The sequence below is a fragment of the Gossypium raimondii genome, chromosome 2 (assembly GCF_025698545.1).
Source record: "Gossypium raimondii isolate GPD5lz chromosome 2, ASM2569854v1, whole genome shotgun sequence".
Classification (NCBI taxonomy): Eukaryota; Viridiplantae; Streptophyta; class Magnoliopsida; order Malvales; family Malvaceae; genus Gossypium; species Gossypium raimondii.
Genome location: NC_068566.1, coordinates 40,402,095 through 40,419,892, shown reverse-complemented (window position 1 = coordinate 40,419,892; position 17,798 = coordinate 40,402,095). Strand labels below are relative to the sequence as shown.

At 32.9% G+C, this 17,798-nt stretch overlaps 1 protein-coding gene, 2 long non-coding RNA genes and 1 other non-coding gene across 7 annotated transcripts; 2 read left to right on the top strand and 2 right to left on the bottom strand.

The window, feature by feature from the left end:
• The first annotated feature begins 3,444 nt into the window (after window positions 1-3,444).
• On the top strand, window positions 3,445-5,542 carry LOC128039241 (uncharacterized). Its single transcript, XR_008193727.1, has 3 exons — window positions 3,445-3,508; window positions 4,567-4,651; window positions 5,446-5,542. It is a non-coding gene; the product is annotated as an uncharacterized LOC128039241 (long non-coding RNA).
• Window positions 5,543-5,544: 2 nt separating this feature from the next.
• On the bottom strand, window positions 5,545-11,923 carry LOC128039238 (uncharacterized). The gene is made up of 3 exons (XM_052627512.1): window positions 11,784-11,923; window positions 11,356-11,456; window positions 5,545-5,993 (listed from the first exon to the last, which is right to left on the bottom strand). The coding sequence occupies exons 1-3, from the start codon at window positions 11,815-11,817 to the stop codon at window positions 5,706-5,708; spliced, it is 423 nt and encodes a 140-aa protein (XP_052483472.1). The 5' UTR covers window positions 11,818-11,923; the 3' UTR covers window positions 5,545-5,705.
• On the top strand, window positions 8,514-17,345 carry LOC105788761 (uncharacterized). Of its 4 annotated transcripts, XR_008193721.1 has the most exons (6): window positions 8,519-8,758; window positions 8,995-9,092; window positions 10,996-11,129; window positions 11,822-11,911; window positions 13,152-14,073; window positions 16,633-17,345. It is a non-coding gene; the product is annotated as an uncharacterized LOC105788761 (transcript). The 4 variants fall into 4 exon arrangements; XR_008193723.1 differs by lacking the exons at window positions 13,152-14,073; window positions 16,633-17,345 and adding an exon at window positions 10,100-10,249 and having other exon boundaries at window positions 8,514-8,758; window positions 11,822-11,984; XR_008193722.1 differs by lacking the exon at window positions 16,633-17,345 and having other exon boundaries at window positions 8,551-8,758; window positions 13,152-14,122.
• On the bottom strand, window positions 12,970-13,500 carry LOC128039240 (uncharacterized). The gene is made up of 2 exons (XR_008193726.1): window positions 13,352-13,500; window positions 12,970-13,217 (listed from the first exon to the last, which is right to left on the bottom strand). It is a non-coding gene; the product is annotated as an uncharacterized LOC128039240 (long non-coding RNA).
• Window positions 17,346-17,798: the final 453 nt, after the last annotated feature.

The following is a 17,798-nucleotide window of genomic DNA, read 5'->3' as shown; positions in this document are numbered from 1 at the left end:
GAAACAATTGACTCGATGATGACCGTAGCAACGGGCAAAGAACGAAGCCATGGTAGTGCTTCCCTAACCGCCAGCACGGGATTCAAAATTGCACCCAGATGTCCTGTGCAACAGGGAACTAACTCACCACGCGAGTCTCGGAGCACAGTGCCCAGTAGTCTGCCTTAGCTGCACCTGATCAAACAACACATTGGCCTCCCTCCATTCCTGCAAATAAGCATTAAAAAATAGCATTGTACAAGCCCAAGTTAGCCCGGGCCTGTACCAGAAAATAAACCAAATTATTAACCGTCTATTTACAAAATTTTAACCCAATTTTAACCCAAAATCACCAACCCAAACCTAAACAAATTCAGCCCAAGTAAAACCCCAAACCCAAACCTAAAATATCTACCCATTACAACCAGAAACCCAATGACCTAGCCCAATACCCCTAACCCAACCAAATCCAACACGGCCCAAATGGCCCAAAGCAAAAAAGGCTTGGAAACCCTAGCCCTAGGTGCACCGCACCTAGGGTCTTCGACCCTGCCTCGCCACCGCCGTCTCTGACTAGCGCCGCACCTCTGCCCACCTGCTCCGACCGCCCTGCAAAATGAAAAGACAACACACAACAAAGCAGACAAAAAAGAACAAGTTGTAAAGCAAAAACAGAAAAAGATAGGGCCTTGTATTTTCGTCTATAAAGCCATTTTTGAACAGATTGTAAAAGGGGGGAGATAGTCGAATAAAAAAGGAAAATATCAATAAAAAAATCAGAAGGTTTACTCATATCGCCATTTTAATTTTTGTTTCATTATTATCCTGTTTTCTATTTTATTTTCGTATCTTTACACAAAAAAATAAAGCAAAAAAAAAGAAAAAAAAAAGAAAAGGGGAGAAGAACCTACCGGAGTCGATCGGCGTCTTTGTCGTCGGAGGCTCCTTCACCGGTGCCAAAATTGATCGTTGAGAACGTGAATTCTTCCCCCTTTTCCTTTATTTTTTTGGTTGTTTTGAGACCAGATCCAGACTCAGGGAGTTAGGATCTAAAAAAGGGACCCTTTTTACTCTCGCCGGCCACCGTGCACGGCGACGGCCGGGCGGTGGACACTGGTCGGACTCCATGACCAGGAGAGAGCCTTAGGGCTAGTTTGGATGGGCGGGGTGTTTACCTCCGGTGAGGTTAAAAACAGCGGTGGTGGTGAGATTAGTTACTGTAGCGGTGAGATTAGTTACTGTAGCGGTGAGATTGGATACTGTAGCGGTGAGATTAGAAACAACGGTGGAGTGTGTGTTTGGATTCAAACGCAGCTGTAGCGGTGAGGTGAGAATAAGAAACGACTATTAAGGACATCATATTAGAATTGATATATAATATAAGTTTTTTAAATTGTTTTACTTTTTTAAAATTATTAAAATTTGTGAATTTATAAATTCATTTAATAAAATATTAAAATGTATCTTCCAATATTTTAATGAATTATATAATTAATTTAAATTATTTATTAGATAAAATGATAATTATTTTTAATTTTTTATAGTTAAATATTTTTTATAACAATGATAAATATTATTTTCAGAAATAGTAACATTATACTTGGATAAAATTTTGAAGTATCTAAACGGATGATTTTTAATAAAAAAATTTATACAAAAGACGTAACAAGTTTCATTAAAACTAGAAATTAGGTTATGATAGAAAATGTTTTTACAAATATGGATTCATTAAACTAGTTGCAATGGTTTCCCTTAACATCGTGATTTCAAGGTCACTTTCTCTGTTAGAAGAACTCGATTCACCTCTGTCAAACTGGCTTGAAGAGACTGGCATGTCGGGTATATTCTCAAATTCTCGAAAATCCTCATCATTTGACCAAGCATGTCTTCGAATGTAATTATGCAAAATCATTGTTGCAATAACTATTAAAACTTGCTTGTTGAATGAATAACTTGGAATATCTCTTAATATTGGCCATTTTTTTTTCCACACTCCAAATGTTCGTTCAATCACAGAGCGTAACGAAGAATGTGCATGATTAAAGATTTCTTTTTATTACAGATACTTGATGATTACCTCGACGAAAATTAGGTAAATGATATCGTTCCCCCCTATATGGACCTAGAAAACCTGCCATTTGTGGATATCCTGAATCCACAAGATAATATTTTCCTACAAAAAAGTAAAACATAATACCAATTTTAAAAATAATTTAAAATTTTTAATATTTTTTATGTAAAAAAGTAATTAAAAAATTAAAGTTCAACCTGGTGAAGGGTGTGGAAACTTCAACTCTTGTTTTCTGAGTGCTTGCAAAAAAATTCTACTATCATGTGCTGTTCCTTCCCAACCAGGAAATGCAAAAATAAAGCACATGTTGAAGTCACAAACTGCCATAATATTTTGAGTTGGTTCACCTTTCCGTCCGATATAAGGTATTTGACAAGAAGGCGAAATGCATGCTTTTATGTGTGTTCCATCTATGGCCCCAATACAATCCTTTAAAATAAATACAAGTAATAAGATAAAAGTTAGAAATAATTTATATTTTAAAAATATAAAGATTGTGTAAATATTACCTTAAAGTGAGGCCAATATCTTGTATCATGTCGAATATGGTTTGGTACTTCCTCGAATTGACCTTCAGTGGGTTTAATCGTGTCTATTCTCATTCGAGCAAATATATGCAACATATCAATAAAAATTCGACTAACAGTTTCCCCAGATCATTGAAATCGCTCTGTTGCATTTGAATTTGATTCTCTATTTCCAAGAATGTACAATGATAATGCTAACTTCTCCATCGCCGATACTTTCCCATTCTTTAAGCCATAATTTTTTTGCAAATCATGCAACAAGCTGTGAAATATATCTTTTGGCATCCTAAAACTATTCATACAACGACCATCGTTGTAATGGCCCAAATTCAAAATTATCGGAATAGTGGTTTCGTAACCACAAATCCGATTTAAAGAGAAATTTATTTTAATATTTTTGCATGAATATTGATATGATAGGAAAAATCGTATGAGAATATCGATAGAAAAATTTTCTTGATTAAGCGGTTAGTTAGAAAAGAAATTATCAAGAAATTAGGTAAAATAAGATATCGAGACTTCAATCTCAGAAACCGAGTCAAAAATATTTTTTATAAATATTTATGAAGTGTTAGTAATATGGTATTAAAATTTCGTTAGAAAATTTTAATGTTTGGGTAGTCAATTAAGTAAAAAGGACTAAATTGAAAAAGGTGTAAAAGTTACTAGAGGGATTAAATAGCTCAATTGTGAAATGAGGAGGGATATAAATTGCAAATAACCCCAAAAGGAGATATTTTGGGCGGCATACGCTGAGAAAAATCAGGAGAATTGAAGAAATAAGGGTAAAATTGGAATATTACAAAATTTGCTTTAAAAGTTAGGACTAAAGTGGAATTATCTAGATTTCTCTTTATTTTTCTGCACTCTCATCAGCCAAAAAACGTCCTAAGGGTTTCTTCAAGCTGGTTTTTCATAATTTTTGCACCAAGTGAGTTAATTCTTGCCTTTTTCTTGTAATTTTTGTGTTTCTAAGACTTTTACAACTAGGTCCTATTACTAAATTCATTAGTTTTTGATTTTATGAATGATATTGAAAGTTGATATGAATATGTGCTGGAAGTTTATGAGGAAATAGGATGAAATTGATGCTTTAATTTGTTTATGAGATGATTTTATTAGGTAATTCCAGTAGAAATTGATTTGTAGGACCTAATTGTGAAAAAGTTTGGAATTAAAGTTTAGTGCTGAAATTCTGATTTCCAAAGGTTATAAGGTAGTTTAAAGTGATATAATAAAGTGTTGATTGAGAAAAATCAGCTCAATTGAGAGGTTAATTGAGCAGGGACGAAATTATCATTGTTGAAAGTTTAAAGGAAAAATGGTAATTAACACCATACACTAAAACAATTTTGGACAGCAGCAGTACTCTAACTTTGAAAATTCACCAAAAATTGTATAGATTGAATTAGAGGATGAATAAAATATGAAATTAAATCTTATTGAGTCTAGTTTCTTATAAAAGAAACGGTGTAAGCAATGGAATTGTAAATCATGAGATATAATAGATTTTGTGAGACAAGGTCAGAATGAATTCGGGTTCCCCTGTTCTGACTTTGGAAAATCATTAAAAATTGTACAAAAATTATTATGAGTTATAATTTATATGTTTAGAATCCTTAATGAGTCTATTTTCTGAAGAAATAAAGGGAAGCATCATCCTAATTCTGTACTATGAGATAATTAATTTTTAGTGAAGAGGGGTCAGAACTGTCATACAGTGAAACAGGGGAAACTTTAAAGAATAAACTCTACTTATTGACTAAACCAAAAATTCTGAAATTTTTATGGTAAGAAGATATGTGAGTCTAGTTTCAGGGAAAATTAATGGATCTTAAATTGGAGTTCTGTACCTCAAGATATAAATAATTTAGTGACTGTGACTCAGTGAGGCAGCTTTGACTGCACTATAAATAATAATGGAATTGTAGAGAAAGTTACATATGAACATGAAATGTATTAGATTAATGATTAAATTTATTTATTTAGATCCGGAAAATTCAAATACGAAGCAAGATCGAGGAAAAGAAAAAGTTCGGGATTAGTAGATTTTTGGTTACGAACAAGTGTCGAGGTAAGTTCGTGTAACTTGAATTATATTCTTAAATGCTTGAAATGTTTGTTATTGATGTGAATATGATTTGGATGTTTATTATATGATAACTGATGAAGTATTGATATTCTGGATGAAAAGAGGAAATAAATCCCGGTTGAATGAAAGGAAAATTCGATGGATCTCTGAAAAGGAATTGACGGTAAAAAGGATCTAGCCCGGACGGGTGATCCTATCCTGATATAGCCCTCCCGAAGAATATGTGGAAAATGGATTTAGCCCGGACGGGTAATCCGAATTAGGGTCTGAATTTAGCCTGGACTGGTAATTCAGATCCAAGCTCATTAGAGTAATTATCGTTGTAGGGGATTTAGCCTGGACTGGTAATCCCGACAATACTCTATGAGTTTATATTATGTGGATTTAGCTCGACCGGTAATCCATATGTAAGGATGAGGTTCATGGAGTGTGCTCTCTAAAATGGAAATGTGCGACATGAATATGAATTGACGGACCGGATTTGTACACTTAGGTGTACCCTGAATATCCATCGAAATTCCAAGTAGTTCAACGGGATAAATATGGAAAATAACAAGGAAATGGAAATCATGGAATTGATGAGCTCATCAATCATTTATCTTTGTAATGAATTTGTATGAGGTTGAGTTTGTATGTGATAGGTATATGTTTATGTGAATTGGATGTGTGCTTGTGTTATTAAATGATGGATGTATAAGTATGGTAAGTATAATTCCTATTGCATGAACTTACTAAGCACAAAGTGCTTACCCTGTTTCTTTTTCCCCTGTTTGTAGAGTTAAGAGCTCGGAGGTCGGATTTGGTCGGAGACACATCACACTATCAATCTCGAAATCTTGGTACATAAAGGAACTTTATTTTTGAAATCAATGGCATGTATAAGCTAGTAAATTAGATGTTAATGTGAAATGAATGTATGGTTAGCCATTGGTATGGCTAACAAATTTTGGTTTTGGTATGTGATGAAATTATCTTATGAATATGATAAATCTATCTTGAAAAAAAAATTCGGTAAAATCTGGTAATGCCTCATACTCTATTTCGGCGACGAATACGGGTAGGGGGTATTACAATCATGCCCATTTAATACTTCGTCCACCCACATTTGACCTGTATAATTTGAATCCATACGCGGTTGCATAGTGAAATAAGTTTCATGGTGTACCAATACACTGCTTAACACATATTCTTCCTCTTCATGATAATTGTTGTTCTCAACTTGGGTAACAATTGTGGCTATTCTTCGTTGAGCTTCTTCACTTAATTCAGGGGTATCATAATTCATATCAAAACTATTATACATATTGTTAAATTCATCCATAACCTGAAAAAGTAATCAAATGAAAATAAATCCTTTAAAATCTCGTGACATTCTATACAACACAGAAACTTGATTAAAAGCATAGCATAAAAATACCAAACATAAAAAGTATCATACATTAGTTTTACATATAAAAAAGTAGTATAGTTATATTACAATAATAATTCTAAGGAACTTATGGTGGAGGTGGTTGATGGTATGGTTGGAAGGGAAATAAGGATGTTGCTACCAAGGATGAAAATGATGCAATTGGATTTTTTTCAGCATACTCACGTCGAAGCCACCAAACCCTATCATCTGGATCTAAGTTCAAAAACACTTATCGTTTCACCGGTATTTGGAACATTTTGGTGGCAAAATAGTACAGTTCATCTTTTTTTGGAATTTCATCTCCCAAAGCACGTAAAGCATCAATTGCATTTGAAATAGTATATTGAGAGTGAGGAAAAATAATTTCATTCACTGACTTCCTTGGACTAGCCATACTCTCACACAATTTCTCAATCTGAGTAGTTAATGTATTTCTTGATGATTTTCTACTTGAACTTGATTTTTTTCCTTTACCGTGTATAGCCCCAAGTGTTTGCTTTCTTCGATTAGGAATTTCATGAGAAGGGTTTGATGGTACCTCATCAGGAGGAATACATTCATTCTCGTTACTATATTCATCTGAATCACCAAATCCCTCATTAGGTGCATCATCTCCCATAGGAACCCCAATTGGAAGAACACCAGACGAAGGTGCCCATGCGTTCTCTCCGGTGGCTACAATGCCACCAAACATTTGCCACATTAACTCATTCAATCTTGGTTCAATTCATTTCTTTTTAAATCCTTTAAAATCAGGATTTTCCTACATAACATGTTAAATGTTAAATGTTATACTAAGATTTTTATAATTGTAAATTATTAATATCAATAAACTTTATGCATTAAAATAATGATAAAGTGAACACTAACCTGTATTTTTGTAGCCCACCATTCTTCGGTAGCATCGACCGTCTTTTTAGATGGACACCATCCAATACCTGTAGATTCCTTAAGCAACTCCCTCCATAACCTCCATTCCTTTTTTAATGTATCCCACTTATTTTTCAATTAAGGTTTTCCATAATTTTTTTGTGTTTTTACTTGAAAAAGAGCAATGGCATTTTCTCATCCTTTTGAGTTTAGATGAGTTGTCGGTCTATTACCAGAATTGACTTCATTCACGCAAAGTTCACAAAATATCAATGTCAGCTCATCATCCCAAACAGCTTTTGTTGCTAAGCTACTATCTCCCTCCACAAAATTTCGTGTCTTTACCATCTATTGTCATTGATATAATTCAGTCAATGTGCTAGCATTCACCAAGAAGCATAGAGCAAATATATAGTCTATAAGTTATATTAGACGTCTCCCAATGCTAATCTTTATCTAGCCACACCCAAAAAAAACTGGCACCTTAATTGGAAAAAAAAACTGTTGTAGTTTCTTTCTGGATTTCTCTTTTTTGATTGTCTATAAATAGATACATGTGTTGTTATAGCTTTTATAGCGAATATATTACATAATATTCATTTTATTTTCCCTATATTTTTGGGCTTGTAAGATGGACTTATTTATTTTTAATTTATCTGTTTTGTTTTGTTTTGTTTTGTTTATTTTTAATCAAATGTTCTTGGACAAAACTCAGGTCAAGCCAAAGTAATTACTTTTGAAAAAATCAAGTAAATCACATTTTACCAATTTTAAAAATTAAATATTGTATATATTACATAAACCATGAATTAAGAACACATGTAATGAAGATTTTGAGTAGCCTGCCAGAGTTCTCTATTTATATACATAATAAAACAACTGTTCAAAGAATTATATACATAATAAAATGATAATAATTTTAAAAAATTTATTTGGGTTGGAGAAATTTTAAAAAAATTATTTGGGTTGGAGAAATTTTGATTGAATCAATAAGGTTAAAAATTTGAGAATTTTAAAACCTTAAGTTCGAATCCTCTAATTTAAATACTATATATGTGGCTCACTACTAGATTAATTTGGGACAGATAGTGGCCTTAATCTCTTGGCTAAACGGGAGAATCTAGACCATTTTATAATACGAGAAAAATGCATACACGCATTACAATAGTTAGGTATAAAATAAAGAGTAGCTAATACGATTTTGAACTTGAAAATAGAAAGATAGTAAAACTTTTGTAAAAAAATAAAATCTTTTCAAAATAAACAAAAAAATTACATAAGCAGAAAATTTTCTCTCTTTACCAAAGATAAGTTATAAGAATGGTTAAATATTATCAATCAATTAATTTATTTTGACTCATTTACTAACACATGAATAAATAATAATAATACTCTTATTAGACGGAGCATGAATTTAAGTTTTTATTTTAGAACTTTTGTTAGAAGAGACAATTATACTTTTACCCTTCTAAAAATTAATAATTTAAATTTAACTTTTATAATATAGAATTTTCAACATTAATCCTTGACTTCGCCTAAATGGATTTTTTACTCCATCTTTGTATAAATGAACCTATCCAAGTTTATTTGAATTTAAATTTGTAGTTGTAATTATATTTTGTATTAATTTGGTTGTAGTTATAATTATTTATTGCATTTGTAAGTTTCTTAGAAATAAGATGATTGGGGAAATTTGGGTCAAAATTGAGGAAAAAGCAGTGAAGATAATCCCGGGAAGTGAATGAGAGACTTCCCAATCCAGGTGTTGAATGCAACAGTTTTTTCCTTTGAAATGAACGACCTAAAGAGTGAGCTCTTTTTTTTCCTTCTTGTTGATTTAATTTGTGCTTTCTTTGCTTCTTTTCATTTGGTTAACACATCTCTGAGTCTTTTCATTTGATTTAATTTGTGCTTTCTTCGTTTTTTTTTCATTTGGTTTGATTTATCCTCTCCCTCTCTCTTTGTCTCACACATATGCACATCAACAGACGCAATTGTGTGTTCATCTCTTGTTTTCATTATAATTTATTGCTATTGAATGCAGGGAACAATTTCGTTTGGTGTTGGCTTCTTTTTTGTTGTCATTGGATGGCCTATCATTGCCATGGTATTGGAGGCATATGGGTTTATTGTGCTCTTTAGGTTTGAATTTTTCATTCCCTTGATTTAATAAAAATGCTTGGCTTCTATTAATTTTGCTCTTTAGGCATATGGGTTTATTGTACTCTCGGCTATACACACTCCCAACCCTCCGTCAACCACAATACACATTGCATCGCCATTTTTGTATGGACATGCAAGCTGCACGGTCCAAATTATGCTAATCATAGTTGTTTTAATTATGCTTGTGGAATGATTTTCGATATGGAGGTTGGATTTGTTTTGGTAAGTTCTTTTATTTGGTTTCTAGTAGAATTTGGTAGTGAATGGAAGTACATGAGGAATATGAGTCAGCTAATGAAGAAAATACTTATGTCTCTAATCCTGTTACAACAAAAAGATGGAATAGAGAAGGATGTAACAGAGTCGCAGACTTTGATTGAAAGATTTGTCCTGAAAATTGAAAATTTTTAGAAGGGGAGCTCCTCTGACATCTTTGCCTAAAAGGGGGAGAAGTAGCAGCAAATGTTCAAAATGAGGATGGTGATTGTTAATGATTGTTGCTTTATGCTTTGCCAGAGTCGATTTGGTGTAGCAAACGATAGATACGATAGATGTTGATTTGTTGCTTATCTCGTGTTCTCTTTATGCTACTTTTTGTGGTTTTTGTTGATACTAGATGGGACTTGTGTGGATTATTTGTCATGCTCTATATTTCTTGAAATTACTTTGGAAAGTGTGTGTATGCTTGGTGGACAATGTGATGACCAATCATATTGACAAGGGAAGTGTATGGTCGAGCATGGTTCTATTTCTTAGGGGGAGATATATTCTAGTTTTCGTTGATTTGTTCAGATTGTGTGTTAATTATTTGTTGTTGATCTTGTCAAAATGTCAAAGAGGGAGATTATTAGAACTTTGATTGCTTCTCTTGTTTTATTTCATGTTCGAACAACTTATAGAATAACAATTTTGTATAGTCAAAGTTTTTAGTGTTGGCATGTTTGACTTTTTAATTACATGGCTTTTGCTTTAATTTTATTTAGCAGCAAATGAGGAGGTATGGACGTTGAAGATGGGATTAATGAAATTATCTTTTAGTTTATTGACTTGGCAGTGGTTTTTGGCCAACACTGGCAGTGTTTTTGCAGAGGATACCTATTGTTGGTTGGTTGTTCCAGCAACCATATATTAGATCAGTATGTTTTGTTTCTAAGTTAAGTACTTTTGTTTTTAACTTGTAAACTTCTGCTATACATGCATGCTTGTGAAGTATTATTTTGTTAGTTCTTGGTTGGTTGTTTACTTGATTGAATCAGTTTGAACTTTTAACAGCTTCCTAGAATAGCCCTAAATTTTGAAATATGAGAAATGCTCTTTAGTGATCTTAGATTATGAAAGAAAGCCAAAAAGTAATCTAAAACTAAGTTCTTATTGAATATTTTTGACTAGATGAAAAAAGTTTGGTCTGAAGCCATTTTATTTTGCATTCAACATGTCAGCAACTGAATCAGCATCCATTCTTCTTGCTGCAAGTAGTGGGTAAATAGCTCTCCATGTGTCCAATGCATGTGAGAGGTAGGACACGTTGTAACCTGTACTACCACCTTGCCCTACGTGTCTACCTCACAACTCAAATAGAATAAAATTCAGCCTATACAACTGCATGGGAGCACTTATGACTAAAAAGAAATGCATGACTCGGCCTATAGCTTAAGTTTAGGCTAAGCCTTTCTCTAGAATATTGGGAACCTTAGAACCTTTCTATACAAGCTTTTGTTGTTTCGTTTGTTTAGTTGTGCTTTGTTTTGTTTTTGATAGTTTTAGTTTTTGAGGGTTTGAGACATGAATACAGTATTGCAGGAGATGTTTTCTTATTTGTTTTCTTATTTTATCAGGTCTCTTTCATTAGATAATAATGTTTTAATTATGTTGATTTATATAGGTTAGAATGGAGAAAATCAGTGAAAGAATGAAGTATCTGCAAGATTTATACCAGGGGGTAACAAAATCACAGGCAAAGCTGGTATGCTTGATGAAATCATCAATTATGTTCAATCTCTTCAACGGCAAGTAGAGGTAAAAAAATAATGGAGAAAGAACATATGGATTTGTGTATGAACACAACAATTCTTTTTCATTTCTAGTAATTACTTAACTGCTTTAAGATTTTGTCCTCCATGTGAGGACATATTTATTTGTTGTTATTTTCTTAGCTTAGAACAAGATGAGAAGGAAAAACAGAAACTACTTTGATACAATTCAAACACATATATAGAGTAGAAAAAGAAGGGTTTTGACTTACCAGATCAAAGTTGAGAACAAGATTAATAGGATGAGTCGAGAATATGAGCTTCTGTGAGCCTGCTGTGAGTGTCAATTGAAGGAGTTGAAGAGCAGGGTTTTCTACAGATTAGGAAAGAAATTAATTTAATTTTCAAGGCTAAAATAGTAAAATAATAAGTAAAAGTAAGGGTGTTTTTGTCTGTTACAGTGCCAACAATTTCAAGAATTCATCCATCTTCTTGCTGATTTCTCCAAATTGAAAATCGGTGACCAAAGGTGGTAGAAAAGAAACCTCACTGCATTGACTATGTAAACCAAACAACTGCTGCAGTGAGTTTGGCACTGTAAACGCACCTCACTGCCTGTAAACTTGAAACCAAAGGAAACCTTATTCTTTTTTTTTCTGGAAGAGGAAAGGGAAATGAGCATTTTTGTAAAAGAAATTACCTTTTATAGTGGTATTGAAACAGCACCGTTTCATTCAGGGTCTTTAGGTACCAAAACGGCGCCGTTTGGCACGACCTGTGGGCGACCCAACCCTTACCCAGGAGGATCCGCGTGTTTTTGTGACTAGGGTATAACTGCTACCCTAGTACTTCCGCTTTTCTTTGCGTTTTCAATTGAATATCTTTTACTTTTGCAATTTCACCCCATTTTTTTGTGTTTTCAATTCAGTCCTTACTGAAACGTTACGTATAGAATGGGTCGGGATATTTACTGATTTGGTCCTTTCTTTTCTGTGTGTTTCATAATTTGATACCCGCACAATATTTAGTTTCATTTTCTCACCCTTAAATTTAGTTCTAATTTCGATTTAATCCCTTTAGTATTTTTTTAACTATTAATTTTTGTTTTATTTATATTTTCATTTATCTTTATATATATGTATACGTTATTTTAATATGGGCTATTATTTTTATTATCATATATTATTATTAAAACTAATATATTATTAGTATTAGTATTAGTATTAGTATTATTATCAATATTATTGTTATTATATTTCCATTTATACTTAGTTATGAAAATTTTAAATATATTTGTCTTATTATATTATTATTATTATTACTCATATTTTAATTTTATAATTCATATATATATATATATATATATATATAAATCCATATACCTATTCATATTTTATTTTTTAATTTATATGCATATATATATGTACATACTTACATTGTTTTATTTTATAATATACATATTTATATCCTTTTTGTCTTTATGTAATATATATACACACATGTGTATTTTATATATATGTACTAATGTTTTCATACTTTATAATTCTTGTACATATACATATATATATATATATATGTATAGATATACATATTTTCATTATATATATATACCTACCCAGTTTTTGTATTTTAAATTTTTTAATTCATACATAGATTTTTACTTTTATAATTTTATTTATTTTCGTATTGTCATTATTGTTTTATCTTTTATTTATTTATTTATTTATGTGTTCATCATTATTTTTATGAAATGTTTTAGCCCTAGTTGTTTATTATTTCATGTATAATTGTTTTGACATTGTAATCACTGAATTTTTCGGGAATAATTTTCTTTAAAAGAAATTAAAATTAAAATTTTTTAATTTTTTGCATTTTAACCCCTAAACTTTTCTAAAATTGCATTTTGACCCCTTAACTTTCTCAAAATTACAGTTCAACCCCTAAAATTTCTTAAATTACAATTTGACCCCTAAACTTTTCAAATTTACATTTTGACCCCTAAACTTTCTTAAAATTGCGTTTTGGCCCCAAAAGTTTTGCTGCCATTACATTTTGGTCCCTATGGCAGCCACCTACGCAAGCTGCACCTGCAACAGGTGGCGGCCGGCCTAGCCCTCCCTAGCGCACCTGCAACCTGCAAAAAAAGAAGAGAACATCAAAATAAAATGGGTTTTAAAACCCCCAAAGCAAAGAAGAAAAGGGGAGAAGAAAAGCAAGAAAAAAAAAGCAAAAATTTTTGAGAGAAAAATAAAAAAAATAACAGCACACCGCCGGCCATAGCACCAGCGCCACCGTGCCCACCGCCGCAAAACCCCCATCGCCGACACCTAGCAAAGCAAACAACAACCAAGAAGCAAAAATAAAAAGAGCAAGAAGCAAGCAACAAACAAAAATAAAAGAGAAAAAAGAAGAAAAGAAGGGAAGAGGAGACCACCGTGTGCGCCACCGCCGGCCGTCGCTGGGCAGCAGGTCACCGTCGGCAAAAGCAGAGGAAGAGGAAGGCCGAACGGAGAAGAAGAAGAAAAAAGAGAAGGAAAGGAAGAAGAAGAAGAAGAAAGAAAAAGAGAATAAAGAGAATAAATAAATAATATTTTTTGAATAGTCGGGTCGACCCGACCCGACCCGGGGCTGACAAGACCCGATTCCGGCCCGGACTGACGACCCGCGCCCGACCCAGTAGCCCAGCAGGCCCAGCAGTAGCAGGCCAACCCAAAAAAAGAGAAAAAAAACAAAAACAGAAAAAAAAGAAAGCAGGCCATTTTTTAGCAGGCCAACAGTAGGCCCAATTCCAGCAGCCCAGCAAGCAGCCAGTCTAGGCCCAATCTGCCAGCAGTCCAGTAGGCCTATTCCTGCGCAGGCCCAACAGCAGGCAGCCCAACAAGCCAGCGCAGCAGAAAAAAAAAGAGAAAGGAAAAAAGAAAAAAAAAAGAAGGAAAAATGGTTCAATTTGCGTAACTCGTTCGACCAAGCTCGTGTTTTGGATCTTTTCGGTAATTTCGTTTATTTCATTTTTAATTTAATGCATATATTTTTATGGTATTTCGTTTTAATGTTATTAGTATTTTATGCATTTATATATATATATATATATATATATATATATATATATATATATATATATATTTCTCCTTTTCGTATTTATATTATTTATTTTATTTTATTTTAATCAATTTCAATAAATATGACAACGAATCGATTTAATATTAAATCGTTGATTTCATCGCTACGTTGGGTGAATATCATCGGTTTGTGTTAAACACGATACGCCCTTTTAAAAAAAAAGTTTTTTTTAACTCTCATGTTTTAATAAAATCACGATTACATATTAAGTTGAATCGATTTGGCACTAATTCGATGATTTCATCGCCATGTAGGGATGAATATCATTGATTCGTGTTAAATACGGTACTTCTTAAAAAAAATTGTGTTTAAAAAATTTTCGTGTTTAATAAAAATTCTCGTGTTTTATTAAAATCCCGATTAAATATCAAATTGGATCGATTTAACACTAATTCGATGATTTCATCGCCATGTAGGGGTGAATATCATAGTTTCGTGTTAAATACGGTACGTTTTTAAAAAAAAAATTCGTGTTCCAAATTTTCCTATTTTCAAATATTACTCGTATTTCAAAATTTTCGACTTTTAGCATTTTCAAGAGTTTTCGTGTTTTACAAATGTTAGTGTTTTAAAATTTTTGTGTTAAAAAAATCTTCTCCTATTTCAAAAATTGTCGTGTTTTCAAAATTTTCGTGTTTCAAAAATTTTCATGTTTTTAAAAATTCTCGCATTTCAAAAACTAATAGTAATATTTCCCGTATTTCAAAAAATATATCTGTGTTCTTCTAAAAATAATAAATTTCTCGTATTTCAAAAATCGTCGTGTTTTTAAAAATATATTCGTGTTTTTTTTAAAAATTTCCGTATTTCAAATTTTCGTGTTTTCAAAAATTTTTCGTGTTAAAAAATATTTCGACCTTTCACTTTCTTCAAAAATTTCGTGTTTTCCAAATTTTATCGTGTTTACAAATTTCTCGACTTTTCACGTTTTTTCAAATAATTTTTGTGTTCTCAAAAAAATTATTTTCGTGTTCCTAATATTCTCGTATTTCAAAAATTCCGTATTTAAAATAAAAAAGTTAAAAAAAGTTTTCCATGTTTTTAAAATTTTCGTGTTTCAAAAATTTCGTTTTTTTTTTAATTTGTGCTTCAAAATTCTCGTGTTTTTTTAAAGTCTCATATTTCAATCGGATTATGATTAAATATTAAGTTGAACTTGTATTTTGAAAATTAAGACAATATGCGTTTAACGAGATACCAATTTTGGGCGTCGCGAGGGTGCTAATACCTTCCTCGCGCGTAACCGACTCCCGAACCCTAATTTTCTCTAGATTTTCACGCAGACCTAAAATTACCTCTTTTTTAGGAAAATTTAAAAATAAATTTTTCTTCTAAAAAGAGAATTTATTAGGTGTCCGATCACACCTAGAAAAAAAGATCGATGGCGACTCCTCTTTTGTAAATAAAATTTGAAACTTTGTTTTTAATTTTTCAATAATCGTTTCAACTAGCGCCTATCGCCAAATTTTTAGGTCGCTACAGCTGGCGACTCCGCTGGGGACTTTTGAGAGTCGAGTCTGGTGTTAAACGCGTGTTGTCAAAATTTTTAAAATTTCGTGTTCAATTTAATTTTTAATCGTGATCCTTGAATTTTGTTTTGAAAAATCATGCATCCGCATCCGGTTTTGAAATTAATATTTTTCTAACCTGTTTTATTTTTGTGTTTTTTTCAGCTTTAAGTTTTATGGCTTTAGTTTGTTTTTTTTAGTAAAAATAAAAATAAAAATAAAAAGGTTTGTGAGTTTCTCCCCACACATCGTGCACTTGCATTCTTGCATAACATGAGCTCTCTACCCGGGCTCCGTCCGTTTAAGTGGAAGTAAACGTTACGCCTTCGTGAGTTAACTCGTCCCTCCGCACAGGCTAGTGAAATACTTCCGGGTTACATATGACTTATGCTTTCGTGAGTTAACTCGTCCCTCCGCATAGGCATAAGTAAATGTAATCCCTCGAATTGAGCTGGTGAGCCTGTGATGGGTGATAACCGAGGCTCCGTACTAACCTTAGTAGGTGACAGTATGGACAATTCGAGTACCTTTCTAGAACCAAAACCACATATAGTGAACCGTACGAGCCACCCAGTTAGAGCCATGCCGAACCTCAATCCGTTTGATAGTTACCAAAATAAGTACACGGGAGAAACGCCTCTTACCTTTTATTTCTTTTACATTTACACTTATTTACAAATAAATTGAGTCTGTTTAATAAATTGGGCCGAATAGATTGTCTGATGGTATGTGGGGTAGGTTTCTTGTAAAGCATGTTGGGGCAAAAAAAATGTGGGTCTGTTCCACCAAATTGCATGATTGAATAGCTTAATTTGTTAAATTTTCCATAGTCTTTATTTTTCTTTTTTCCTTTGTTTATATCTGTTGTGATCTCTAATCAAGGTTATTTGTTATTCATTTTATTTTCATCATGCATCATAGGCATCTCATTATGAAGGTGTTGGTTAAAGATTGGTTGCCAAAAACGAGTTTCTGATGGAGGAGTCAATTACACGAGTAACTGAGAAAAATGCTGTAGTCCGAGATTGGTCTTTGAGGACTCAAAAAGTAAAAGGAGACAGTTTAAAGGAAGGATACACCTCTGATCTTCCCGAGCATGTGACTTTGAATGCTCGTCAGAACGATCTCGAAGACTTGACTAGGATTTGGAAACAGTGGGACTTAGGCACTAGGGGCATCTTCATTGGCAAAATATTTTGTAATCGACTCTTTTGATAATTGAAACGCCAAAATATGAGGCTATCTTGAAATCAACACCATTTTTTGCATATTTACGCATGACTAGCATCCATTGGTCATTCATTCATTCATTCATTCATTGTATGTACATATCACCCTAACCATTCACTAAGGCTAGAACCGCATAATCCACAGTTGTGACACTACAAGTCTGGAATCACGTCATTCTTATAGAACGCATTTAAGAGCTAGAACTATGGATGCTGAGCTCAACGAGAGTGATACAATTGAAGATGTTTCAATGATACACCCCTGTCTTCCAGGATATGTTTTGAACAATTGGACTGCAGTGGACCTTCTTGTAGTTTCTAAGTCCTCTCCAGAGTAATGCCCAATGTTACTTCTCCATTTATTTTGTGTGCCCCTAAATAGTGGGATTCCTTTTTTAAGAGCTTATGTTTGCTCTTTATCATTTCAATGAACATTAATGAAGATGCATTTTGTCATGATCTTTTCATTTCTATCAGTTTCATAATTACCCTCATCGCTTCATATCCTTTCTCTCCATATATCTCATTCCATAACACTGTGTGTGTTGATTCCAATACTTTGATGCTCCTCCATAGTTTTCTTTCTCATTCACCTTTCAGGTGCTCAGATATCCACGGCATGAATAATCCCGTTACAAATCCTGAAATCGATTTCGAGAAGGCTGTTTGTTTAGGAGAATTCGAAGTCGAGGAAGATGCTAAAAATTGTGTCCCGCCTCCTGACTTACTGAGAATGGTAGAACAAGAAGAGAAACAGATCCTACCCCATCAAGAATCTGTCGAAGTAGTGAACTTGGGGAGTGAAGAAAAGAAACAAGAAGTGAAGATTGGGACTTCCATTGCAGAAAATACCAAACA